This window comes from Terrapene carolina, unplaced genomic scaffold (assembly GCF_002925995.2).
Source record: "Terrapene carolina triunguis isolate 2854851 unplaced genomic scaffold, T_m_triunguis-2.0 Scaffold69, whole genome shotgun sequence".
Lineage (NCBI taxonomy): Eukaryota > Metazoa > Chordata > Testudines > Emydidae > Terrapene > Terrapene triunguis.
Genome location: NW_020664420.1, coordinates 52,781,663 through 52,806,065, shown reverse-complemented (window position 1 = coordinate 52,806,065; position 24,403 = coordinate 52,781,663). Strand labels below are relative to the sequence as shown.

The window sequence follows — 24,403 nt, the reverse complement described above, 5'->3', positions numbered from 1 at the left end:
AAAAAAAAAAAGACATCCCAATGGTTATAGCTGCCTGCTGTGTTCTGCATAATCTCAGGAAAGCAAAGGGGGGAAAGTTTCCGCCAGAGTGGACTGGCAGTCTGCTGAGTTAGAACAGCCAAACACAAGGGCTATTAGAAGAGCTCAACACCAACCCATACAGCTCAGAGAGGCTTTGAAGAGCATTTTAACAGTGAGCCACAGTAACGTGTGGTGTACTCTGCTCTACCTGGCCCTGCTGTTTTGGGGCCTGTTAGGAATTGTGTAGTGTACATCTATGAATATAGCACTGTCAATGCTCCTCTTAATTTTGTTGTGCTTGCTGTACATTTATGATTATTATGCTCTTTGTCACTGATCCTATGAGTTGTGCCACACTGTACAGTAATAATTAAGTAGGTGCTTTCAGAATTACTAGGCACTCTGAAGCATGTGTTGTGAACTAAAAGATTATATTCCAAATAGAATTATTCAGTAGCAAAACCAGTGCAAAGAAAAATCTGTGCAATTTAAAAGCAAATACATTAAAAACTTAATAAATTAATGAAACAGAAAAACCAGCGGAAAGAACATTCCTGTCCATTAATCTACATATACAGCAACCATGGATTTCACAGATCAGTTTGTGAGGCTGTGGTTGTCCTTAATGCCTGCTGGGGTGGAGTGGGAGGGATAGGGATAAAGCCCCTGATACCACATGGAATGTAGGGTGGGAGAGCACAGGGAGGTGCTGTTATGGAGTTTGCCATGGACTGCAAAGGGAGGAGAACCTGGGATTGTTGAAACTAAGTCCACAAGAGTCTGCAGCATCTCTGTTTGCTGTTGGAGAAGCTCCATTATGTCTTGGTGCATCTCCCTCTCCTTTTCCTGCTGGGACTCCTGGGCCTCTCTCTTCTCTGTTTTTTCCTTCCCCAGGCTGTCTGTAATGTTCACCCTCCAGACCCTTTTCTCACGGTCTCACGCAGCACTGGCTTGCAGGATCTCATTGAACATGTCATCCCGAGTCCTCCTCTTTCTCCTCCTCATCTAGCTCAGGCTTTCCTCAGGTGCGGAGGGGGGAACCTCTCAGAGCCGCAATGGCAGCAGCTGCAGATAAAACACACAGAGGTACCACTGTCAATATAGTTACAACAGAAAGTGAAAGTTAAAATTCAGAACCCCCTTCTCTTGCACCCCTAAAATTTTAAACAAGACATGCTTATTGATACTTTTGCTTCGGAGTGCCTGTGCACGGTGCCACTCGACAGTCAGCCATGGTGAGTATGGCCCGCCAAGGGAAGGAAATGAGGGAATTGCTCAGTTGCATGAAACTATGAGTATAGAGCAATGGTACTAAATACTGGCACCACTGTCCACAGGAAGTGGTGATTTTAGCTGCTCTCTCACTCCTGATATAACAAAGCCACAGAGAGCACAGCTGCTCCTTATTGTCCTGAAGCCACCCAGGCCTGTCTGCTGCTAGCCTGTGTACTACAAGGGTGCCTGCTGAAGTTATCGCTGAGTGGCATGGGAAAGTGTCCTACCAGAAAGGAAGCAATAAGGCTGCCATCCCTAGAAACCTTCAGGGGAGGATTGCAGAGTACCTCCATGAAAGTTTCATCGAGATCTCTCATGAGAATTCAAGGGACATCCCTGTGTACATAAACTGCTCCACATGCCCTCCCTTGCCTAATTCTACAAGAGAATGAAAAGCAGGTAATAACAATAGCTGTCTTTGTTGTACTACTACCTCTTTTAGTACAAGTAAATTAATGAAAAGTCAGTAACTGTGCCCTGTTAAATTGGGGGCACCAGCAATACGTCATTGTAATGGGAAATTCATTTACACACTTACCCAAAGTTCCTTCCCATGCATCGAGCTCACCCGTGCTCAACTGCTGGGACTGACTGGACTGCGGTGGAGTCTCAAAACAGGTCCTGGCTCCCTGGTCGCACGTCCCCCATCCTCCTCCTAGCTGTTCATGCCAGGGACCTGTGGCTTGGGGTCCTCAAAGGTATCCATGGTTATGTGCGGGATATCAGTAGGGTCTCTGACAATTATGGTATGCAGCTCTTTGTAAAAGTGGCAGGTCTGCGGGTTAGCACCCGAATGATTGTTGGCCTCTCGATATAGCTGACCAAATTCCTTCACTTTCACAAAGCACTGCTGCTGGCCCCTGTTGTACTCCTCCTCCTACATCCCCTGTGCAATCTGCTCATAGATGTTTACTTTTCTATGGCTGGTCCATAGCTGTGCTTACACAGCCTCTTCTCCCCACAGGCCCAGAGGATCCAATATCTCTTGTCTACTCCAAGATGGAGTGTGTCTGGAGCATGTAGCCGCCATGGTCAGCTGCACAGTTGCACACAATGGAGAGCTGCTAGGTGTGCTCTCCAGCTGGACAATCAGGAAAAGCCATTTCAAAAATTTGCAGGGCTTTAAAAGAGAGGGAGGGCCTTCCAGTCTCCATGACCCCTGGACAATGCATTCACAATTGTGACCAAAGAGGTTAGCGTCAGACACTGTGGAACAGCTGCTGGAGGACTGTTAGAATTCATATAAGTAACGCAGTGTTTACACTTGTGTTGCGTCGACCTCAGTACATCAACCATGGCTTAATGCTGCTCAGGGAGGTAGTGTTACTGCATTGCTGTTAACGGGGCACTTACATCAGTAAGAGACAAATTTAGGTATAGGCATGCACATGCGGTTTACATCAGCCTAACTTTGTAGTGTAGACCAGGCCTGATTAACTCCTTATGCTGTCCTATGGTATATTTCTTAATCCCTTTAAAACATCACAGTAATTCATTATTAACGAAAAGAGTATTAGCAAGCACATTATAGAGTACAGCAGGACTTAAATGTTTATTTTCATCCCTGCACAGTTTTAATAGCCTCCATGTAATTCCCAGCCTGTGATTCTCCAGTTTATGAACAGTTTGTGAATAATCAATCTTCTGGTTACATTACTATGCAGTGGCATTTCTGGGAGTTGATGTAATTCCTGTAATCTGCAAGCTGTTTCAAGTACATATGGGAAGGCCATCTGTGCATCTCAACAAAATTGCGCTCTTCCGCTAAAAGTAAATAAATAGTATTAATGTTAAACATGTGTATACACACACACACACAAATTACAAACTGAAAAACTTCTAAAAATTGGTTTAAACGACATTAAGGACACACAAACCCATAATAGAAGGGAGCGGTAAAGTTAAGGCTGAAACTCTGTTCATTGTGCCTACGTGTTTTTGCAGCACATAAACTGTAAAAATCAACTGCCTGAATACCCTTATTGTTGTGCTAGGCATAAATAAGTTAGTTAATTTTAAATGAACGTAGTATTCAGAAAAGATACCAAAATGACAGTCCTGGAGACAAATCCTCTATCCACAAAAGAGATACAGCATAGGTAGCAACAGTGCGGGATGCTTTTTTATGCAACCACAACAAACAAGGAGTAGTTCATTCTCCACACCTGACTTCCTATACTGAGAATGACAACAAAGGGGATGTGGATACATTTCTAATAACTGAATTTAAAACTACTACTAAATTTCACACAGACCACCAAAAGCCTTCTGATAGTGACAAAAGGGTAAAATAAGCCCTAATGCTGAATTTCCTTTTTGTTGTGGGTTTAGCTTAATTTTTTTGTTTTTTGATTTTGTTACTGATCTTCCTAAAAAATAACTTTTTTTGAAACATAATTTTAGGTCATCATAATTAGGCAAGATACATCCTTCTTCCTAACTCAGTGTCCCAGCATTTCCTGAATCAGATTGCAGCAGAAGATGTCCACAGCCAATTTTCTTGGGCTAGGGACAGGCAGAATACAGATGTCAGCAGAGTACAATAGGGCCATATTGTGAGAGGTGCTGAGCTAACACAACTCCCATTAATCCATCAGGTGGTTTCTACATTTCTCTTAAAGCAAACTGGGTGGGTGCACCTCACAAGGTTTGGCTTTTTAAAAAAAATGAACTATATAATTTACCTCTTCCACTTCTATTTCCCAAACCAATTTGACTGACTACTTTGTCACTTGGGTTTACTTACATGAATGAAGTGCCATTTAATCATTTGGTTTCATGATATGCTGTATCAGATATTGGACAGCATTAGAGATCCTAAATTTTTTTTTTAAATGTTATGCTTATTATGTGGTGTTTAAATAGCACGTCCTTGGAAGCAACTTGTAATCTTGATTCAATGTATAAAATAAACAGACTTAAGTACATTTCTCTGAAGTCTTACTTATCTCCTCACATGCTCAGAAGCAGCATTACTTTGCATTTATTCTTCAGTCCAAATATAATGGAAAAGGTGGTTTTTTTTTAATTTTTAAAAGATAGGAATTGGTTAACTACCTGAAAGATCTTGAAATTCAGGCTTTTGACTGAAGATGAGGTAGTTAGTGGCAATAAAATGAAGGAGCCAAGTTGAAAGGCAGTCAGAGTTGTGAAACTGCAAGGAAAAAAGGAAAGTGAAACAGAATACAAATACTGTTCATGATTAAAACAGATAAAAGACAGCAGAAGGAAAAAAGCAAAAGTCATAATTTAAGATTTCCAGTGTCAAAGTAACAGCATAGCAAATGAAGAGCGGTATCCATGGCAAAAATAAATGAGGGAAAATATAGCACAACAAACTGGCAACGACATACAAATTCTGAGAATGTGTTTGAAATAGCAGAAAACTGGCAGTAAACAGGTAGCTGCCAGACACCATGACAGTCTCACAAAGCAGATTAGGACTGAGAAAATTCAGGGCCAGTTAAAATCAATTTCAAAGTTGTTGTTGAGAGTATCAGAGTAGCAGCCGTGTTAGTCTGTGGGTTGTAGCCCACGAAAGCTTATGCTCTAATAAATTTGTTAGTCTCTAAGGTGCCACAAGTACTCCTGTTCTTGTTGAGAGTATGTATCTTTTCTAAAAATGTTTTGGTTAATATAACAGTGGCTAAACTAAACTAAATTTAGCTATCTAATGAAGTATAACTAATTGCTGTTTAATGCCACAGCAAGATCTCCTAACTCCTCTTCTCCCTTGTCTTTTTGTGTACATTTTTTTTTTTTTCAAGAGTTTATTGTGGGTAAGGTAATTCTGCCCTCTCCTATTTTTTTTTTTTTAATGAAACACTGTTTCTTTAAGAGGCTGCACTTTCTATCCCTGAGCAGTAAAAATGATTTTATCTGTCTTGTCTTTACTCTCCTTTTCTGTTCCCCCAATCTGTCTTTATTTTTGTCTCTCCTCTTTCCTGTCCTGTTTCTCAGCTCGCCTATCTTCTCTTACCACTTGGTTGTTTATTCATCATTTCCAAATGCACACTCTGTTCTACCCAGTCCTTCTGTGCATTTGAGACGTGGTGCACAGTTGGAGACAGCTCTTCCAGCACTAAAGAAGGAACCACTTCATCTAGGCCTGGTCCACACTAACCCCCCAATTCGAACTAAGGTACGCAAATTCAGCTACGTTAATAACGTAGCTGAATTCGACATAGCTTAGTTCGAACTTACCGCGGTTCAGACGCGGTCCACACGCGGCAGGCAGGCTCCCCGTCGACTCCGCGGTACTCCTCTCGCTGAGCTGGAGTACCGCAGTCGACGGCGAGCACTTCCTGGTTCGACTTATCGCGTCCAGACCAGACGCGATAAGTCGAACCCGGAACTTCGATCCCCAGCCGCCGAACTAGCGGCTGGGTGTAGACCAGCCCCTAGACTCACTGCAGTGCTTCTACGATAGAATTTGCACAGTTTAGCTGAATTACTACTATGTGGCTCACGGGCAGGACATGTCACAAATGCATAGACACGCTGCAAGTAAGAAAGTTCTCATGGTACAAAGGTGGGGGAAACTGTGCTCTTGGCAGGCTGTACTCTGGCTATCCTTGTGCTACCACAAATCCCTAAAGAACAGATATACCAGTAAATATCCAACCCTGAAAAGTGAAATATCAAGAAAAAAATTTTTTTAAAGAAATTCCATCACTCATACATTACATGTTCATGTATGAGCGATACATACCTTGGCTTTTCTGAGCAAGCTGACAATGCTAAGACTTGTAGATGCTAATTCCCTACTAGGCATACTCTGCAGCTGTGTGATGATATAAAGCTCACAGATATGCTGGAGTCTGGATACCTGGTACATCTCAGCACAAATCAAGAGAGACATGGCTTGCAAAATACTGGCTGGTAAAAAAACCAAACATGACTTATAGTTAGTGCAATCTCATTGGCAGGCTGATCAAAACCATTTTTACAGTAACCACTTAAATTTGCTTGGAATAGACACAAAATCAAAGTGCTTCTGATCATCTTATGTTTCTGCACTGTATTTCACAATTTTTGACAGGTGAACTCTATTTTAGCAGAAAAGTATTTAATTTCAAAAAGAGTGACCACTATTTTATCTTCCAAAAAAAATGAGCTAATGCAATGTTGTTACTAAACTTTCCTATGTTGTAGATTGTGGGTCAAATATTGCTGCTGAAGTGAACAGTCTTCAGTGAATTTAGGATTTGACCTTCCAATTTATATCATTTTGCTGTGTGGAGAAAAAATTGTTTTTATACAATTATGCAAAGTTTCATGAAAAAGCCAGACATAACACAGCAAGGTCTTTCTTTTTTTCCCCCAAACAGTAAATTACAATAGTAACATTTAAGCAGGTAGTGTTGGACAGAGAGATGAAAAAGAAAAAATAAATAAAGAGCATTATTTAAAAAAAAATAATTTTCATTCATGTCCTCTAGTGGGAGTCACTTGAAATATTTAAGTACTACAATGTAAAATTTCAATATTTCTTATGATAGCTTATAAAACCAAGATTACTTTAACCAAAATCTGTTTTAGGGATTTATTCCAGTTCAGTGTAGTCATCCGGTTTTGTATAAGTGCATTACGAGATTAGATAGATTTAAGCTTTAAAAAAAAAAATGAAACTTGACAAAGAGAAACAACTTTGTACTAACCTGGAGCTCTGACTAAGCAGTATTTAAACTGTATTTCTTTTTTCATCAAGAAAATGGCCTCAAGGCATTGGAATGGCATTGAAATGACTTAAGATTTAATTTTCAATGTGTTACTTAAGTAGAAGATGAATAAAACAATTTGTAAATTCTATTATAAATATACTTCATTGTAATGATACACTAATGCATCATATTTTGATAACTTACAAAAAAAATAAAGTTTTCCTTTTTAAAGGAGAGAGAACTTCATTCTCATGTTGTACCACAGAAAGCTACACCTAAGACAAAAAGTTTCTAAGAAATATCTTCAGCCAATAGAAATCCTTAACCAGAAATACATCGACCAATATGAATACTTTTACTAGTGAATTTAAAGTATCTGGTAATGCAAAACTCTTCCCAATGTACTTTGTTTACAACATTGCCATTTTGACACAAAATGCAAAAGGATGAAGCTGTTAAGAATACGACTAGAAACTTTTCACTTAATTTTTTTATATTGGCATTACACCTGAATATTAATTTACAGAGAAGTGTAAAACTTCAATCCTTCATTCAGTATGTTGCAGAAGCAGGGAAATGAAAAGTCACTGGTGTATCTCCTCCCCCTTACTTCCCCCTTTCACCCCTGTAACCCCCACAAAATCTGGGGGCAAAAATATGCCTGAAGTATGCAAGGAGTTAAAGGATATAAGGATATTTTTACATTTGCTTACCTGGACAACAGGAATCAGTATACAGATACTCTAGAAAGGAGAGGAAAGTATCTTTGGAAACCCCATAAACTGGAACCAGAAAACTATTTGCTTCTATATAACTTCCATTAAACATAGCTGCCATTACTTCACAGCGAGCCACTAGAACTGCTCTGTGGGCTGGTACAGTAGCACCTGTCAGATTTAAAACAAAAAATGACATTTATTACTGCAGCCTGCTCTCTACACCAGTTTTGCAAGTTAGAGAAGTACTTATCACTTCAGGGCAGATCCTCAGCTGGTATAAACTGACATCACTCCACTGAAGTCAAAGGAGATATGACAATTTACACCAGCTGAGGATTTGGACCATTGTGTCTTCTGTATGCAAATAAAAGGCATGTGTAAGAATCTGCAGTATACCCAAGTAGTTTATTGATTTCAGGAGCATCACTGACATGACTAAAGCTTTGCGAGATCACATTCAAACACACTAAGGCAAATCATCCGAGGTGGAATGCCATTGTACTAGGTGCTGTATAGTCCTTTCTTTGAAAAGCTTATAATCAAGGCCCTGATCCTGCAATTTTTTTTGAGTCTAGGTGGATTGCTGCACCTGTGCAGCACTGTACTAAAGGGAATAGGCTCCACACAAGTGCAGCAATTCACCCATATGCAAGAAGTTACAGGATCAGGGCCTACCAAGACAGATAACACTGCTCTACAGCCAAAATGCTTCTGAAATAAATGTAGTCAAACTTTACTAATTCTGGGTCACTGAGAATGAAAATGATGCTTAAAATTGTTGATTGGCTCTAGTTTTCAAGATATGCTATTGGGTCAGTATATACGACCCTTGACTTGGGAATGGCGGAGGATAAGTGAGTTATAAAGGGAAGGGATCTCAATTTAAACCAGAAATGACTAAAATACATCTTTGACTGGATCTATGAATAAATCTATGACTGGGTTTGGACAGTACTTGCTTTTTAGGCAAAACAATGAATGATGTAATCTGAAGCTGGTATTGCATCATACATGATATGAATTGCATCATGTTATTCCTAGAAGTCATGGATGATGCAGTCATAACGAAGCTTACATCACTCTGCTGAACAAATTGCCCTATATTAGCTCTAGAAATCATACAGTGTCATGCTCTCTTATTTGTCAGTGTTTGATTTTTGCAAAGGGACACATTTCTGTTTAGCCAAAGTGAGCAGAGATGCCTCGTACTTGTGTGAACAGTGCAGATAACTTCTGCTATGTTTGTGGTGAAGTGACTTTTGCATCACAAAAGCGCAGTATAACCACTATGGTTAAGAAAGCCTATCACCTTTATTTTGGCTGCAAAATTGGAGATCAGGACAAGAGGTGGGCCCCACACATATGCTGCAACACTTGTGCAACAAATTTTCGCCAGTGGTTGAACAGGAAAAGGAAATCTATGCCTTTTGCAGTGCCAATGATTTGGAGAGAGCCAACAGATCAGACCAGCAATTGTTACTTCTGCATGGTGCCTCCAGTTGGGAAAGGTGTGTCAAAGAAGAAAAAGTGGACTGTGCATTATCCAAACATTCCAACAGCTATACACTCAGTACCCCACGGAGAAGGACTGCCGGTTCCTGATGCACCAGAATCATTCTCACTTGAGTCAGACGAGGAAGAGGATGAAACTTCTGGTCCTGAACCATCAATGTCACAGGACCCACATTTTCTCCCATCCTCCTCCTCTGAACCACACCTCATAACACATGGTGAACTGAATGACCTTGTCAGGGATTTGGAACTACCCAAGAGTAAGGCAGAGCTGGTGGGCTCCAGACTACAGCAGTGGAATCTCCTGGCAGGTGATGTTAGGGTTTCCATGTTCCGTGACCGTCAAAAGGATCTTGTCCCATTCTTCTTCATGGAAGGTGATCTTGTAGCCTGCAACAACATCGATGGTGTGATGGCAGCCCTCAACATCGTTCACGATCCAGATGAATGGAGACTGTTCATTGATTCATCGAAGATGAGTCTTAAAGCTGTTTTACTGCATAATGGCAATGTTTTGCCATCAATTCCAGTTGGTCATGCAGTCCATATGAAGGAAACCTATGACAACATGAAACAACTTTTGAGGTGCATAAACTATGACCAACATCAGTGGCAGCTTTGTGGCGATTTGAAGGTTGTTGCTCTCTTGCTTGGTCTGCAGACTGGATATATAAAGTATTGCTATTTTCTCTGCGAATGGGATAGTCGTGCAAGAGATTCCCACTACATCAAGAAAGATTGGCCACTCCGACAGTCATTGCTGAATCAAGGAAGATTTTGTTACCACCCTTACACATCAAGCTGGGTCTGATGAAGAACTTTGTCAAGGCCACTGACAAAACACAAGCAGCTTTCAAGTACCTCCATGGAAAATTTCCAAGGTTAAGTGAAGCTAAGATAAAGGAAGGTGTCTCTGTTGGTCCTCAGATTCGTGAACTTCTTCGAGATGATGCATTTGACCATGCACTGCGTGGCAAGGAAAAGACGGCATGGAAAGCCTTCCAGTTAGTGGCAATAAAGTTTCTCGGAAACAACAAGGCAGACAACTACAGGTTGTTGGTGGAAAACCTCCTCAAGGCATACAAAAGCCTTGGTTGCAACATGTCACTAAAGATACATTTTTTGCACTCTCATCTAGATTTTTTTCCACCGAACTGCAGAGCAGTGAGCGACGAGCACGGCGAGCGATTTCACCGGGACATTGCAACAATGGAGAAATGCTATCAGGGCAAATGGAGCCTATCAATGCTTGCAGACTATTGCTGGACAGTGACAAGAGATGCTCCATTTAATGAATACAAGAGACAAGCCAAGAAGCGCCGAGTAGACACTGAATAGGACTAAACTATGTACATAATAAAATTTATTATGAAACAAAAGGCAAAAAACTATTTATATAACCCTTTTGCTGATTTTTAAAGTGTTACATAAACAGGACAGGTGAAATATTATCATGTAAAGCAACCATAAACACATGAAAAGACCTAGGTTTACAATTTATGATTAAAACCCTACTATCTACACAATATACATAGACATAAAATGTAAAAACTTAAATATCTTAGAAACAGTAGCCAATCAGTTGTTTTAACTGTTATATTTGTATTCAGCACATCAAAATACATAATAAATGGCACATTTTATCTCTGAAGCAGACGACTTCTCAAAAATTGTAGACCAGTGTAATGTCTGAAGGGTGGGAAGGAGTCATATAGTCAATATATAGAATTTTCAGATGAGTATATATATTAGCATTTAACTGATCTGTTTATTATGACAACATACCAACCATCTTCATTTCCCTCTGAACTTAACCATTACTAATTGGCAGATTTCTTATAGGCATCAGTAAATGGTGTTTGCTTTTTGTTCTGTTACTATTAATCTTTGTTTATATTTTCAGATTATCTAATAAGCACACATTAAATACACTGGTACACCTGTAGCATATATTTTATAGCTATATATGCATATATGTAAGAGGTGCACATTAAATAAAAGACATACTACATAAGATTATATACAAATATTTGCATACATACACGCATTCAGTATTTAGGGGATTAAATAACCTTCTGTATTTTTTCAACTGGGAGCCACTGTATTTGTATAATGTTTCAATAACACTTACTGAAGTACCAATAGTTTTATAGTCTAGGGGTCCAAATCCTGCAAACTCAATGGAACTGCTCACATACTTAACGTTAAGCACATATGTTTGCAGGATCATGACCAAAGTCCTGTCACAATATATAAAAATGTCTTAATTGTACAATTCGAAAAGTTAAACTGTGCTACTTAAAAAATCAAATCAATTACTACAACTGTGATTGGAAAATTAGAGTAAAACTTACTCTGAGAAAATAGTACGTAGCCACTATTTTAATCCTTTAGTCACCATTTTGGTAATGGATGGCATGCTCCTTTGTAAATGTCAATTTATTCATCAGTGATATTTTCTTTGAAATATGTAGTGGGTGCTATTGTTTCATCAGCTTCCCACAAGGAATATCCCAAGAGTGGAACTTAGAACTGAACTGTTGTGTTGCCAAGTTTTGCATTAGTGTTTTGTTTTCATTATCAAAAGTTCTTTTGTTTTTATTGCATACTGAAAGGGACATCTAGAAAAAAATCCCCTTTTCTCCATGCACCCATTTTTGAGGGATTAAATCTTCATATTTGACCCTGGGTGTTTCAAGTTGAAAACAAAATAATTCAACAATTGTCTAGTGTTTGGGGAGAGGTTTTTTTGCATATGGGGTAGGAGTGGACAAGTCAGGAAAACTGTTAGTGTTCAGATAAGTATCTTGTCTGATACTGATTTGCAACAGCACACCCCAAATGTGTCATCATTTTTTCCATTCAACTGTTCTTTTAGTGGATAAGTGCATTTAGTTCTTGTGAAAGTTATCTAGAGTACGCCATTACTTTTGTGGTGAGCACACACATTCTTCAGAGGCAGTGAGAAAACAGATCCAGTGATTTGGTCCCTTTTTGGGCTTCTGACAAGGAATACTTACAAATCTTCATAAACAAACAATCAATCCTGCTCAGTTAACAGTTAATATCCTTTCAAATTATCTATTCAGTTATCTTAAAAAACTTGTCTTGTATTGTATTTAATCATAGATGGGCAAACTCTCTGGGCTGCTCCAGTAGCATGAAGGGACTAAAAACTGGCTGCATTCCCCCAAGTCACGATTCCCTCAGCAGGCACAGAGGCTGCACAAAGCAGAAAGCTGGTGATAGAGGAGCTAGCCCAGGGCGGGCAAACTTTTTGGCCTGAGGGCCGCATCCAGTTTCCAAAATTGTATGGAGGGCTGGTTAGGGGAGGCGTGGCCTGGCCCCTGCCCCCTATCTGACCCCCGCAGCTTCTCGCCCCCTGACAGCCCCCTCTCCCCCCGGGACTCCTGCCCCATCCACCCCCCTGCTCCCTGTCCCCTGACGGCCCCCCCCAGGACTCCTGCCCCATCCAACCCCCCTGTTCCCTGTCCCCTGACAGCCCCCAGACCCCCCGCTGCCCCATCCAACCCCCCCTCCTTCCTGACTGCCCCTCCGGGACCCCTGCCCCATCCAACCACCCCTTCTCCCTGTCCCCTGCCCACCCCCAGAACCCCTGCCCCTGACTGCCCCCCGCCGCCCCATCCAACCCCCTCTCTCCTTCCTGACTGTCCCATCTGGGACCCCTGCCCCCATTTAACCCCGTTCCCCACCCTCTGACCGCCCCGACCCCTATCCACACCCCCGCCCCGACCACCACCCCCAACTCCCCTGCCCTCTATCCAGCCCCCCTGCTCCCTGCCCCCTTACCGCGCTGCCTGGAGCACCGGTGGCTGGCGGTGCTACAGCTGCGCCGCCCAGAGCAGCAGGGCTGGCAGCCGTGTCGCCCGGCTGGAGCCAGCCACGCCACCGCTCAGCACAGAGCACCGGGTCAGGCCATGGCTCTGCAGCTGCGCTGCCCCAGGATCTCGCAGCTCCGTCGCCCAGAGCATTGCGCCGGTGGCGGGGCGAACTGAGGCTGCATGGGAGGGGGAACAGCAGGGGAGGGGCTGGGGGCGAGCCTCCCGGGGCAGGAGCTCAGGGGCCGGGCAGGAGGGTCCCATGGGCCCGATGTGGCCCGCAGGCCGTAGTTTGCCCACCTCTGAGCTAGCCTGTACTCTTCACAGTCATTTCAATAACAATCAAGAAATTTAAAATATTTAATGTTTATTAAGTCTTCACCTACAATAGATACAGCAACATAATACAAACAGCACACTGCTCACTATAAAGCAAAACCTTAATCCCAACTTCAGCAACATCACTGTACATATCTGTTAGACACCATGAATTAAAGAAGTGTATGATGTATTATTTTCCATTAAAAAGTATGAGGGGTGTTATTTTCCAGGGTGAGTTCAAGTTTTGTGTCCTAGTGCAGTTGTGGGGAATGTGGTGTGTGTATAGTGTTACTGTACCTGTTGGTGGTGTATGGGACTTACTCATAGCGGGGCAAAGTCTGTGAAAAGTAGCGAATGCAACGTGTCTGGATTGGCAAATGTTAAAATGGATACTTGAACTGGGCATTACCTTATTTTAAAGTATTTGGATGGGCTGTTTTTTTATAAGCTAATAACTGGCTTTCAGAAAAAGTTTCTTTTTTCTATGGAAATTTATTGGAAAATTATATGGTGATCATGGATCCTATTCACACCTACCACAACACATGGTGTACCTTGTCTGTGCACTAAATGCCCCAAAAGCAACTATGTGGGTGAAACTAGACAATCACTATACTCTCAAACGAACTCACACAGAAAAATTATAAAAGACAAACACCGTTTCGCACCATATCACTTCTCACAAAACGATCACTCCATATATGACCTCTCAGGCCTCATCCTCAAAGGAAACCTGCACAACACCTTCAAAAGACAAGCTTTGGAGCTTAAATTCATAACTTGGCTACACTCTAAAAAACATGGCCTTAAAAAAAGACACTGGATTTATGGTTTATTACAACTATCTGTAATATGCTACTTCCTCTTTTTTGTCCTATGACTGTACGGGTGTTAATGGGCCACTTCCCCTTGAATGGTCCCTGTGACAGGGTGCTGACCAGGAACTGCTGAGCCAGCCCTCTGTCACTCCAGCTCCAATTAAGGTAGGTGAATTGGAGCTGACTTGAGGTACCTGAGCCCGATTGGCAGAGTCAGAACAGCTGCCAGGCTGATTAGCCTGGGGCTATATACAGGTTCAGAGGGAGGAAGGGGGGGAAAGCCAGAGTGTGGAAGGAGAGGGGTAGCTATTCCCTCCTGGCTGCAAAATGGAAAAGCCCAAGCGATATGTGGTAAGAGGTGGTGGGTTTGCACTGTGTAAATAAAGTGCACCAGTGACTGTTGAGCCAGAAGGTCTCTGAGTAATTTTTGGAGCAGTGGCAGAACCAAGGGGGGCCCTGCTACACCCTGTTACAGTCCCTTATATTATGTGCTAACTATTTATGCTAACCAATCTTTTGGACTAATTTCTGTTGGTGAGAGACACAAGCTTACACAGAGCTCTTCTTCACATCTGGGAAACTTACTCAGAGCGTCAGAGCTAAATACTAGATGTGTCACTGTAGCATTTTAAATATAGACAAGCCCTGAGTACCTTTCCCAGAGCTGAAGAAGAGCTTGAAAGCTTGTCTCTTTCACCAAAAGGAGTTGTTGGTTCAACAAAAGATATTACCTCACCCACCTTGTCTCACTAATATCCTGGAACCAACACGGCTACAACAACACTGCAAACTAAAAATCAAGAAGGCGTTTTCCTTTCACAATCTCCTTCTGGAAAGAACATCAGACGATATTACTCAGCCTCTAAAATATTTAAGGTTCATTAAGATAGGGGGGAAAAACACAAGGAAAAACTGAGACACTATACCTTGTATTTGGAAGATGACATCAGCTAACACATGTGTGTTAAAGAAAAGCCTGAGAGAAGTATCACATAACTGCAAGGGTCTTGCTGTCTGATGAGATCTGCAATTCTCTGAACTATTCACCTGCAAGAGAGAGATACTGACATGTATAATTGCCTACGAGTGGTACATAGGTGTTGCATATGGTTTCTATCATGAAATTAAATGATTCTCATCTTTCCTCCTAATTCCTTTTTCCATCACTGACAACTCCACTACCCTCCCCATCTCTCAAATTTTTTAATCTTGAAGATCCCTGGCACCATTTTTGTCCTCCGCTCACATGCAAAAATCTTGACAAAACCTACGGCTTCTGCTTTAACATTTCTAAAATCTGCCTCTCTCTCTCTACAACCCCCATTGTCACAACCTGTTTCATACCACTATTCTCTCTCATTTGGACCATTGTAAACTCTTCCCCTCCGGTCTTTCCATCTCTCACCTTTTCAACATAAAAGAGCTATAAAAATCTTTTTGCCATGTCAGACATATCTTTACCCTTCTCAAGTCCCTTCACTGGTTCCTTGTCTCTTCCTTTGAAAAGCTGTAATTGCTCATCCCCATTGTTAAAGCTCCCGTTTCTACATCTCATGTCAGCTTGTGATCAAACCATTCCTCATGTCATTATTCTCTTTGTCTCCTGCTCCCACTTACACCTTTGTGGGTTTTTTCCCCCAATACACTACAGCCTACATCTGCAACGACACCTCTCTCCTGAAAACCAAGGGCTTTTCTACACTGACAGCATTGCAGCAGCACAACTGCAGCTGCGCTGCTGTAGCATTTAGTGAAGACACTACCTACACTGACAGGAGAGCTTCTCCCTTCGGCATAGTTACTCCATCTCCCTGAGAGGCATTGATATAGCACTGTCTACACTGGGAGTTAGGTCGGATAACTGCGTCGCTCAGGGGTGTGGATTTTCCACACCTCAGTGACATAGTTATGCTGACCTAAGTTGGTAGTGTAAACCAAACCCAAGTGCTCTCACTTTCTCTCTTCAAATCCCTCCTCAAAAGCTAATTCTTTCACTTTGATTTCAATTATTGATTTTCAAATAATTTTATGAATTTAGAAACTTTAAAGTAAAGCTAAAATTCATAACTGAAGTTCTATATAAGAAATTAAAGGAAACCAAATTAAAAATAATAGTAATTAAAATCATATTGCTGATTTTGCTGAATGAAGTTTAATTAAACAGGGCTCAACTGATATTTAAAATATGATCTAATTTATGTAATATTTTTTAATTTTACAAGAAAACCCCTGACTATATATCCAGAGCAGCTAGAGAGGCCGGAGGGAGTACCAATTGAAAAGATTCTCTTTTCAGTAGGAGTCTTCTCTCTCTTTCCATGCCCCTTCCATCTGCCAGTCAGGGAAGCAAGAGAAATGAAAGCTCCATTTAAGACAGGGGTGGCTAAACTACGGCCCGCAGGCCGGATCCATCCTGCCAGCCATTTCAATCCTGCCCTCAAGCTCCCTCTGGGGAGGGGGGTCTGGGGCTTGCCCTGCTCCGGCGCTCCAGCCAGGGAGCAGGGTCAGGGACCACTCCACGTGCTCCCGGAAGCAGTAGCATGGTCTCGCTCCAGCTGCTACGTGTAGGGGCAGCCAGAGGGCTCCGCTCTGCATGCTGCCCCCGCAGCTCCCATTAGCCAGAAGCTGTGGCCAATGGAAGCTGCAGGGGCAGCACCTGCGGACGGGGCAGTGCGCAGAGCCACCTGGCCATGGCTCCGCGTAGGAGCCGGAGGGGGGGCATGGCTGCTGCTTCCAGGAGCTGCTTGAGATAAGTGCCGTCCGGAGCTTTCACCCAAGCCACACACACACTCCCCACATCCCAACCCCTTGCCCCAGCCCTGAACCCCCTCCAAACCCCTCAATCCCAGCCCGGAGCATCCTCCTACACCGCAAACTCATCCCCAGCCCCACCCTAGAGCCCATCCCACCCCAGTTGGAGCCCGCACCCCCCCACACCCCACTCCCCTGCCCAAGCCCAGAGACCCCTCCTGCACTCTGAACTCATTTCTGCCTTCACCCCAGAACCCGCACCCACAACCAGAGCCCTCACCCCCCTCCTGCCCCCAACCCCAATTTTGTGAGCATTCATGGCCCGCCATACAATTTCTATTCCCAGATGTGGCCCTCAGGCCAAAAAGTTTGTCCACCCCTGATCTATTATATATTTTAAAACAGCTGATAGAATACAAGATTCTGTAAGCCACAATACTTGTACAACAAGGATCATTACGAAAAGTTATTTTTTAATGAGTCCAGCTATTCTACACAAAAAGTGATTACAAAAGAAAATAATGGCAATTGACCTTTCCTGGAGTTTTCAGGATACATTTAACTTTCTCAAGCACAAGCTCAGCTTCTCCTGGGTCTTTCAACTTCTTTTTTATATCTTCTTCCAACAATTCCCATTGGAAAGCACCTATGACAAAACCAAATAACACCCGTAAGGCATGGAATAGCTTTCTGGTGCATATTATTAGGTATAAATTAATGTGCATGGGACTTCGCAGACATAAAAGAATGTCCATGCCCAACAGTTCAGTTTTATAGAAAAACTTTCACAGCACTTTTGTTGGTTAGATATTTTCAGCAAGTTTGTGCCCTAGAACGCACAAATTATAATTCTGCAATGGTGAACCCTACGCATTGATGTAATGTTGACTTTATCAGGATTTTTCAAGATCAAGCCCCCATATCTTAATTTAGATTCTCAAAGAAGTCTAGGCAATTTAGATATGTACATGTCATGGAAAAAAGTCTAAATCCCCTGGACTGCTTCAAAAATCTCAAGATAAATTTAACTCAAGGTCCTGTATAAACTTTGTATGCGCAATTTCAGAAAAGTTGCTGTTTGAGCATGTAGAATTAGGCACTTAACTATGTTAGTTTCTCCTAATATATCAGTTATTTGACATTTTGAATGATGCCTACATTGCTGAAGTTTAAAGGATCAGCTGCTTAAAGAAATTTACACACAAGGCAAAACAGGGAAGGGAGAGGACATTTTTACCAAAATCGGTTTATTTATATTTTCATTTTCTGTGTTTTCCCTGTTATTTTTTCTATTCCCAAGGTTCTCAAACTACTGTCCTTGGGCCATGAGCGGCCTGCAAAGAGCTGGCTGACAACATAGTGTTGGCTCCTTCCTATTACATTAAAAGGACTAGAAACTACATTAAGTATTTTCCTAATATTACTTTTCCATGTAACCAATTGCTGTAGTTTCCACACAGATGCTGCTAAATTGGAGAGGAGGTAGTCTGCACAAATGTGAATGGGAAATAACTTTTCTATTAAAATCTGTTTTATGGAAAATTTTGAAAACCCCAATCTATTTCGGGTTTTATACTATGCTCACCTCCCTAGTATGTATGCTCCCAACAGTATAAGTTTGTTCTTTGGCATATGGCTCTCTCTTCCTTAATATCCTAGGATACTGAGAAGAAATTAGATTTTATTTTTATAACACTTTCTAAAATAAAAGTTATCTATTGTGGAAGATATTTGTGTTTCAAGATCTTCCTTTCCAAACCAACTTCTTCTCCTTCGGATTCTGGATTGAATTTATATTTGATATCTCAATGAATTGCCAAGGAAACTACAGCAACATCTTAAATATTAATCAAAAGTTTCCTGCAAGATCAAGTAGAAGAAGCTAGACTCAGAGGAAGAAAGCCACTATTGAAACACACATAAGTATCAAAAAATTCAAGTTAAAAAAAAAAAACAAGTGAAATCTTCCCTAGTGAAAGCCTAGTATCTACAGGTCAAGAACTGTATGCTAAAGTATCCACAAATATCCTACACATATACCTGATCAAAATTTGGAAACTATTCTGAAAGAGAAAAAAGATCAAATATCCACAACTTTCTCAGGTCTTGATAATTCTTACATAGGTTCCAGTTGTTCAGTAGCTGCTCTCCTAGAAATTTATAGTACTTGCTGATATGAGAGAAAAATTCCACCTCTCCAAAGACTGCCGAAATGCAAGATTAAGCATTTCATGGATATTTTGTTTTTAAGAGGTGAAGTCTATGACTCCATCCAGCCCAATCACCATAAAGGGCAACTGGACCGTTAGAAAAAGATACTGAAAAAATTGCTGAATATGGGAGTCCATTAGCATCTGACTGAGAGCTGTTGCTTTGTAACATAGATGCTCCCAGCTGTCATCTGAAGAAAAAGTTTAAACATGTTGTTACAGTCCAAAAAGCGACTATGTAAAAATGAACAGGAGTACTTATGGCACCTTAGAGACTAACAAATTTATTAGAGCTAAAAATGGTGCCATCTAACATCTTCAAAAAAAATCTGCTCCCTGTGGGTATTCTGGGTCATAGTGATATGTTAGGCTCTCCACAGATGCCAGCTCTATTTTGGAGAAAGGAAGTAAAATATCATGGACTTCAAAGATATGGAACTAGAAAGAACAGTATTACTCAGTTCTGCTTCTTTCATGGGTCTGGAAGAAATAAGCCTATTTATGAATAAACTGAAGAATGAAAAATGCATAAATGAATATACAGGAGAAAAACTTAAAACTAATTGAAATCTTTACTGTTACTAGGAAAAATAGGTGTAAACAGAAAACACTAACTTCCAAAAAGATAGGTGTTCCCAGTGCTGATCATCCCTGCTACAGGAAAGAAACTTTTCAAGATTCTAAAGGAGCAAAGAAAGCCTTTCTGGTTGATCTGCTTTATGACTGACAATTTTACCTGTCTCCAAAGAAATAAACCATTCTATAGTGGAAGACTGGCTGACAGGATACCAAAAAAGGAATTGGGTTGCTAAAGGCCTTAGATGCTGTGGTTTTCTGGTGTATGGGCATTACTTCCACAGGCAAAGAAACTTATTTTACTAAAATCTGAACCCAAATACACACAAGGGTACACTAAACAAAAGGTATTTACTGAGCAATTGTATTCAGGGTATTTGGTAACCAGATGAACAGAATAGCATTACCTGATAATTTGATGTATGGTTTTTATACTAATTATAAAGAGCCCCGAGCATCTATGACTATGAAGACTTTTAAAGTGGAAAATTCTGTGAAGATTCATGTTTTCTTCATTTTTTTGTACTTTTTATCATTAAGAGAGGAAGGATGGACCAACGGTTGGAGTGCTGGCCTAGGACATAGGAGATCTGGGTTCAATTCCATGCTCCATTATGTAATTCCTGTGTGACCTTGGGCAAGTCACTTGGCCTCTGTGGCTCAGTTCCCCATTTGTCAAGTCGTTGAGAAGGTGCTGCCAGAATAAAAAGTGCCTATGGAAACATGATGCCCCTATGACCAAGTCAGTCAGAGGATGGACACACATACACATTATTATACACCTTTGAAAATTTCAAGGTGCTCATTCTTAAGACACTATATCCCCAGAAAGTGTATCTGAATTACATGTACATGATTTTTAAAGACAATTATCCAATTGAGGGAGTATGTATATTTTCAAAAAAGACTAAACTGCAATTACTAAAATTTTTGGTAGTAATTGTGAAAAACAAACTTTTTAAAAGTTATCTATAGGACTTCCATCTGAACATTACCAAATGGTTATAAGGTTAGTAAGGAGAAAGTCTTTCAGAATATTCCAGCATTTAAAAAAAAGCTCTCCCTTCTTTCGGAGACCTTTATTCTATTCACAACTGCCCTTAACGGGGGTAGGATCCAGCCCTAACTGCACAGTAAATATCTATTTTGCAATAACGTATACTTAATTATAAGTAAATAGCAAATATTATGGTATCATTTGAAGAAACAAGGTAAACATGCTTTAATATTTTGTCTGAATAAACTTCAAACATCAATGCTTTGTTTAAGGGTATGTCTACACTACGAGAGTAGTTCGATTTTAGTTAAATCGAATATGTGCAATCGATATTAGAAAGTCGAACGTGTGTGTCTACACTAAGGACAGTAATTCGACTTTGTCAGTCCACACTACCAGGGAAAGCGTCGACATTGGAAGCAGTGCACTGTGGGCAGCTATCCCACAGTTCCCGCAGTCCCCGCTGCCCATTGGAATTCTGGGTCGAGCCCCCAATGCCTTCTGGGTAAAAAAATGTGGCGAGGGTGCTTTTGGGTAACTGTCGTCATCCGTCAGTCACTACCGCCCTGCCTCCCTCCCTGAAAGCGCCGGCGGGAAATCAGTTCGCGCACTTTTTGATCAGTGACAGCGCGGACGCCACAGCACTGCGATCATGGATCCCGCTGCGACCATCGCTGCAGTTGTGGCCGTTCTCAACGCCTCGCACCTTATCATACACCTTTCCCACAGGCAGATGCAGAGAAATCAGGCGAGGAGGCTACGGCACCGCCGTGAGGGCCTGAAGTCGGAGAGTAGCACAGAGCTGTCAGAAACCACGAGCCCCAGCGCCCAGGACATCACGGTGGCAATGGGGCATGTGGATTTTGTTGAACGGCGATTCTGGGCCCGGGAAACAAGCACGGACTGGTGGGACCGCATAGTGCTTCAGGTCTGGGATGAATCCCAGTGGCTGCGAAACTTTCGCATGCGGAAGGGGACTTTCCTGGAACTTTGTGAGTTGCTGTCCCCTGCCCTGAAGCGCAAGGACACCCGCATGCGAGCAGCCCTGACTGTCCAGAAGCGAGTGGCCATAGCCCTCTGGAAGCTTGCAACGCCGGACAGCTACCGGTCAGTCGCGAACCACTTTGGCGTGGGCAAATCTACCGTGGGGGTTGTTGTCATGCAAGTAGCCAAGGCAATCGTCAAGGTACTGCTGTCAAAGGTAGTGACTCTGGGAAACGCGCAGGCCATCATAGATGGCTTCGCCGCGATGGGATTCCCAAACTGCGGTGGGGCTATAGATGGGACTCACATCCCTATCCTGGGACCGGGCCACCAGGCCAGCCAGTACATCAATAGAAAGGGCTACTTTTCAATGGTGCTGCAAGCACTGGTGGACCATCGGGGACGGTTTACAAACATCTACGTCGGATGGCCGGGCAAGGTTCATGACGCTCGCGTGTTCAGGAACTCTGGTCTGTTTAGACGGCTGCAGGAAGGTATTTACTTCCCGGACCACAAGATAACTGTTGGGGATGTGGAGATGCCTACAGTGATCCTCGGGGACCCAGCCTACCCGCTAATGCCCTGGCTCATGAAGCCCTATACTGGCGCCCTGGACACAGAAAAAGAACTCTTCAACTACCGGCTGAGCAAGTGCAGAATGGTGGTGGAGTGTGCTTTTGGCCGTCTCAAAGGGAGATGGAGAAGCTTACTCACTCGCTGTGATCTCAGCGAAACCAATATCCCCATCGTTATTGCAGCTTGCTGTGTGCTCCACAATCTGTGTGAGAGCAAGGGGGAGACCTTTATGGCGGGGTGGGAGGTTGAGGCAAATAGCCTGGCTGCTGATTACGCCCAGCCAGACAGCCGGGCGATTAGAAGAGCCCAGCGGGACGCGCTGTGCATCCGGGAGGCTTTGAAAGCCAGTTTCAAGGCTGAGCAGGGTACCCAGTGACTTTTAAGTTTGTGGACACAGAGGCAGAACTTGCCCCCGTTTCTTTACCCAGTTGCCGTCGACTATCCTCTCCACTTACATACCCCCTTCGCCCCCTTCCCAAAAAATAAAATCTGTTCTGTTTTGTTCATGGACACCGTTGTCTTTATTACTGTTTTCGCGGGAATGTTTTAAACCTGGGACGCAGACTGTGGCGGGGGGCGGGTTTAGGGTTGTGATGCAAATGATGCTTCTAAACTCCAGGAATGACAGGCTCCGCGGTGGTGGACTGGTTGTTTCAACGGAGCCTGCCAGCCCTCCTGGCCGGGACTGCGTGTATATGTCGCCTATGTGACTGTCTTGCAGGGGGAGGAGGGTTACAGATCCCCTGCTGCGCGGCTCTGTGATGCAGGGTAAGGACCGCTGCATAAGATCTGTAACTGCCCTCCCCCGCCACCAAGTCAGAGAGCAACACCACCGCCCCCACCACACAAAACATGAAAACCACCTCCCAGACTAACCAGGATAACTAGTCACTGCACTGTATATGTGCCCTGCTGCTGCACCTGCCCCCTGCTAAAGGTGACTGTCCTGTCCAATGACCAAGCCCCTTCCCCCCCCTTCAGACAGACTCCCCTCCAAAAGAAGAGGATGGAAACAGAAATGAACAGAAACGTATTCTTTATTAACAACCGCACATGGAACGGGGGGGTGAAACTTGGACGGGGTCTTGTGTGAGGCGGGTAGGAAAGGACTTTTCAAATTTTGGGGAATGAGAGCCTTCTAGTGGTAGAGCAGTCCGCAGGGGTGGAGTGAAATTTTTCACGGCCCCTTCCACCCCTCCGTGTTTGGACTTTGGGTGAGGGGGGTATGGGACTTGGTGGCGGGGCAGGGCAGTTACAGAGAGACTGCAGCGGGGCTCTCTCCTCCTGCCTCCGGTCCTGCAGAACATCCACAAGGCGGCGGAGCGTGTCCGTTTGCTCCCTCATTAGTCCAAGCAGCGTTTGAGTAGCCTGCCTGTCCTCCTGTCGCCACCTCTCCTCCCGTTCCATGTTTGCCCGGTGCATTTGGGACAAGTTCTCCCTCCACTGTGTCTGCTGGGCTGCCTGTGCTCGGGAGCATTCCATTAGTTCAGCAAACATGTCTTCCCGTGTCCTCTTCTTCCTCCTCCTAATGTGCGCTAGCCTCTGGGCAGATGTGGCTGTGGGAATTGGAAAAAGGGAGTGAATTCCTGAGACAGAGCAATGTATCTGTGAACAGAGAACATAGTCTTTCTCTGTGAACAAGACCATGCAGAGCACCTATCACACGCACACTGAGGACAAGGTCGAATTTTCGGCCCTCGCCTACAGTGCCTGCGGTCTTGCTGTGGCGAGCTGAGGAGCAGGGCAGGACACCGGACTTTGTCTAGATGGCAAACATGGTAAGCCGTAGACTTGTGGCCGCTTAAAACTTTAAGAGTGGCACTGGCCTCCTTTCACATAGAAAGCAATGCGAGTCTCTGCTGGCAGCAATCCTGCAAGCATGAACTCTGGCCCTGTCCCACCCCCTCGCGGCTGTAAACCGCGTGGCTGTAAACCGGCGGTTGCAGTTCTGTAAAGGGACGAGCAAGCAGTCCCAATACTAACTTTCCCCTACCTAATTCACAGCAGGGAGTCATGCCAGACATCACCCTCCTGAAGGTCTCGGAGAGCCAGAAGGAGAAGATGCTCCGGGACAGCCTGCAGAAACCGGGGCCATTTGCTGCACTGCTCTGCAAGGCCATGATCCCGGAGTACCTGCTGGC

The 24,403-nt window shown here is 43.1% G+C and overlaps 1 protein-coding gene across 2 annotated transcripts in view; it reads right to left on the bottom strand.

The window, feature by feature from the left end:
* Positions 1-200: 200 nt before the first annotated feature.
* Positions 201-24,403, bottom strand: part of RHOBTB3 (Rho related BTB domain containing 3) — a 61,158-nt gene continuing 36,955 nt past the window's right edge. Inside the window, exons 7-13 of one of the 2 annotated variants that reach the window (XM_029910931.1) lie at positions 17,453-17,565; positions 15,095-15,215; positions 7,673-7,846; positions 6,008-6,174; positions 4,354-4,450; positions 1,835-3,060; positions 201-1,086 (exon numbers count right to left, since the gene is read on the bottom strand). In XM_029910931.1, the coding sequence (XP_029766791.1) occupies positions 2,945-3,060; positions 4,354-4,450; positions 6,008-6,174; positions 7,673-7,846; positions 15,095-15,215; positions 17,453-17,565 (788 nt within the window). In that variant the 3' untranslated portion in view covers positions 201-1,086; positions 1,835-2,944. The remainder of the gene's footprint in view (positions 1,087-1,834; positions 3,061-4,353; positions 4,451-6,007; positions 6,175-7,672; positions 7,847-15,094; positions 15,216-17,452; positions 17,566-24,403) is intronic. The other variant, XM_029910932.1, reaches the window with a different exon arrangement.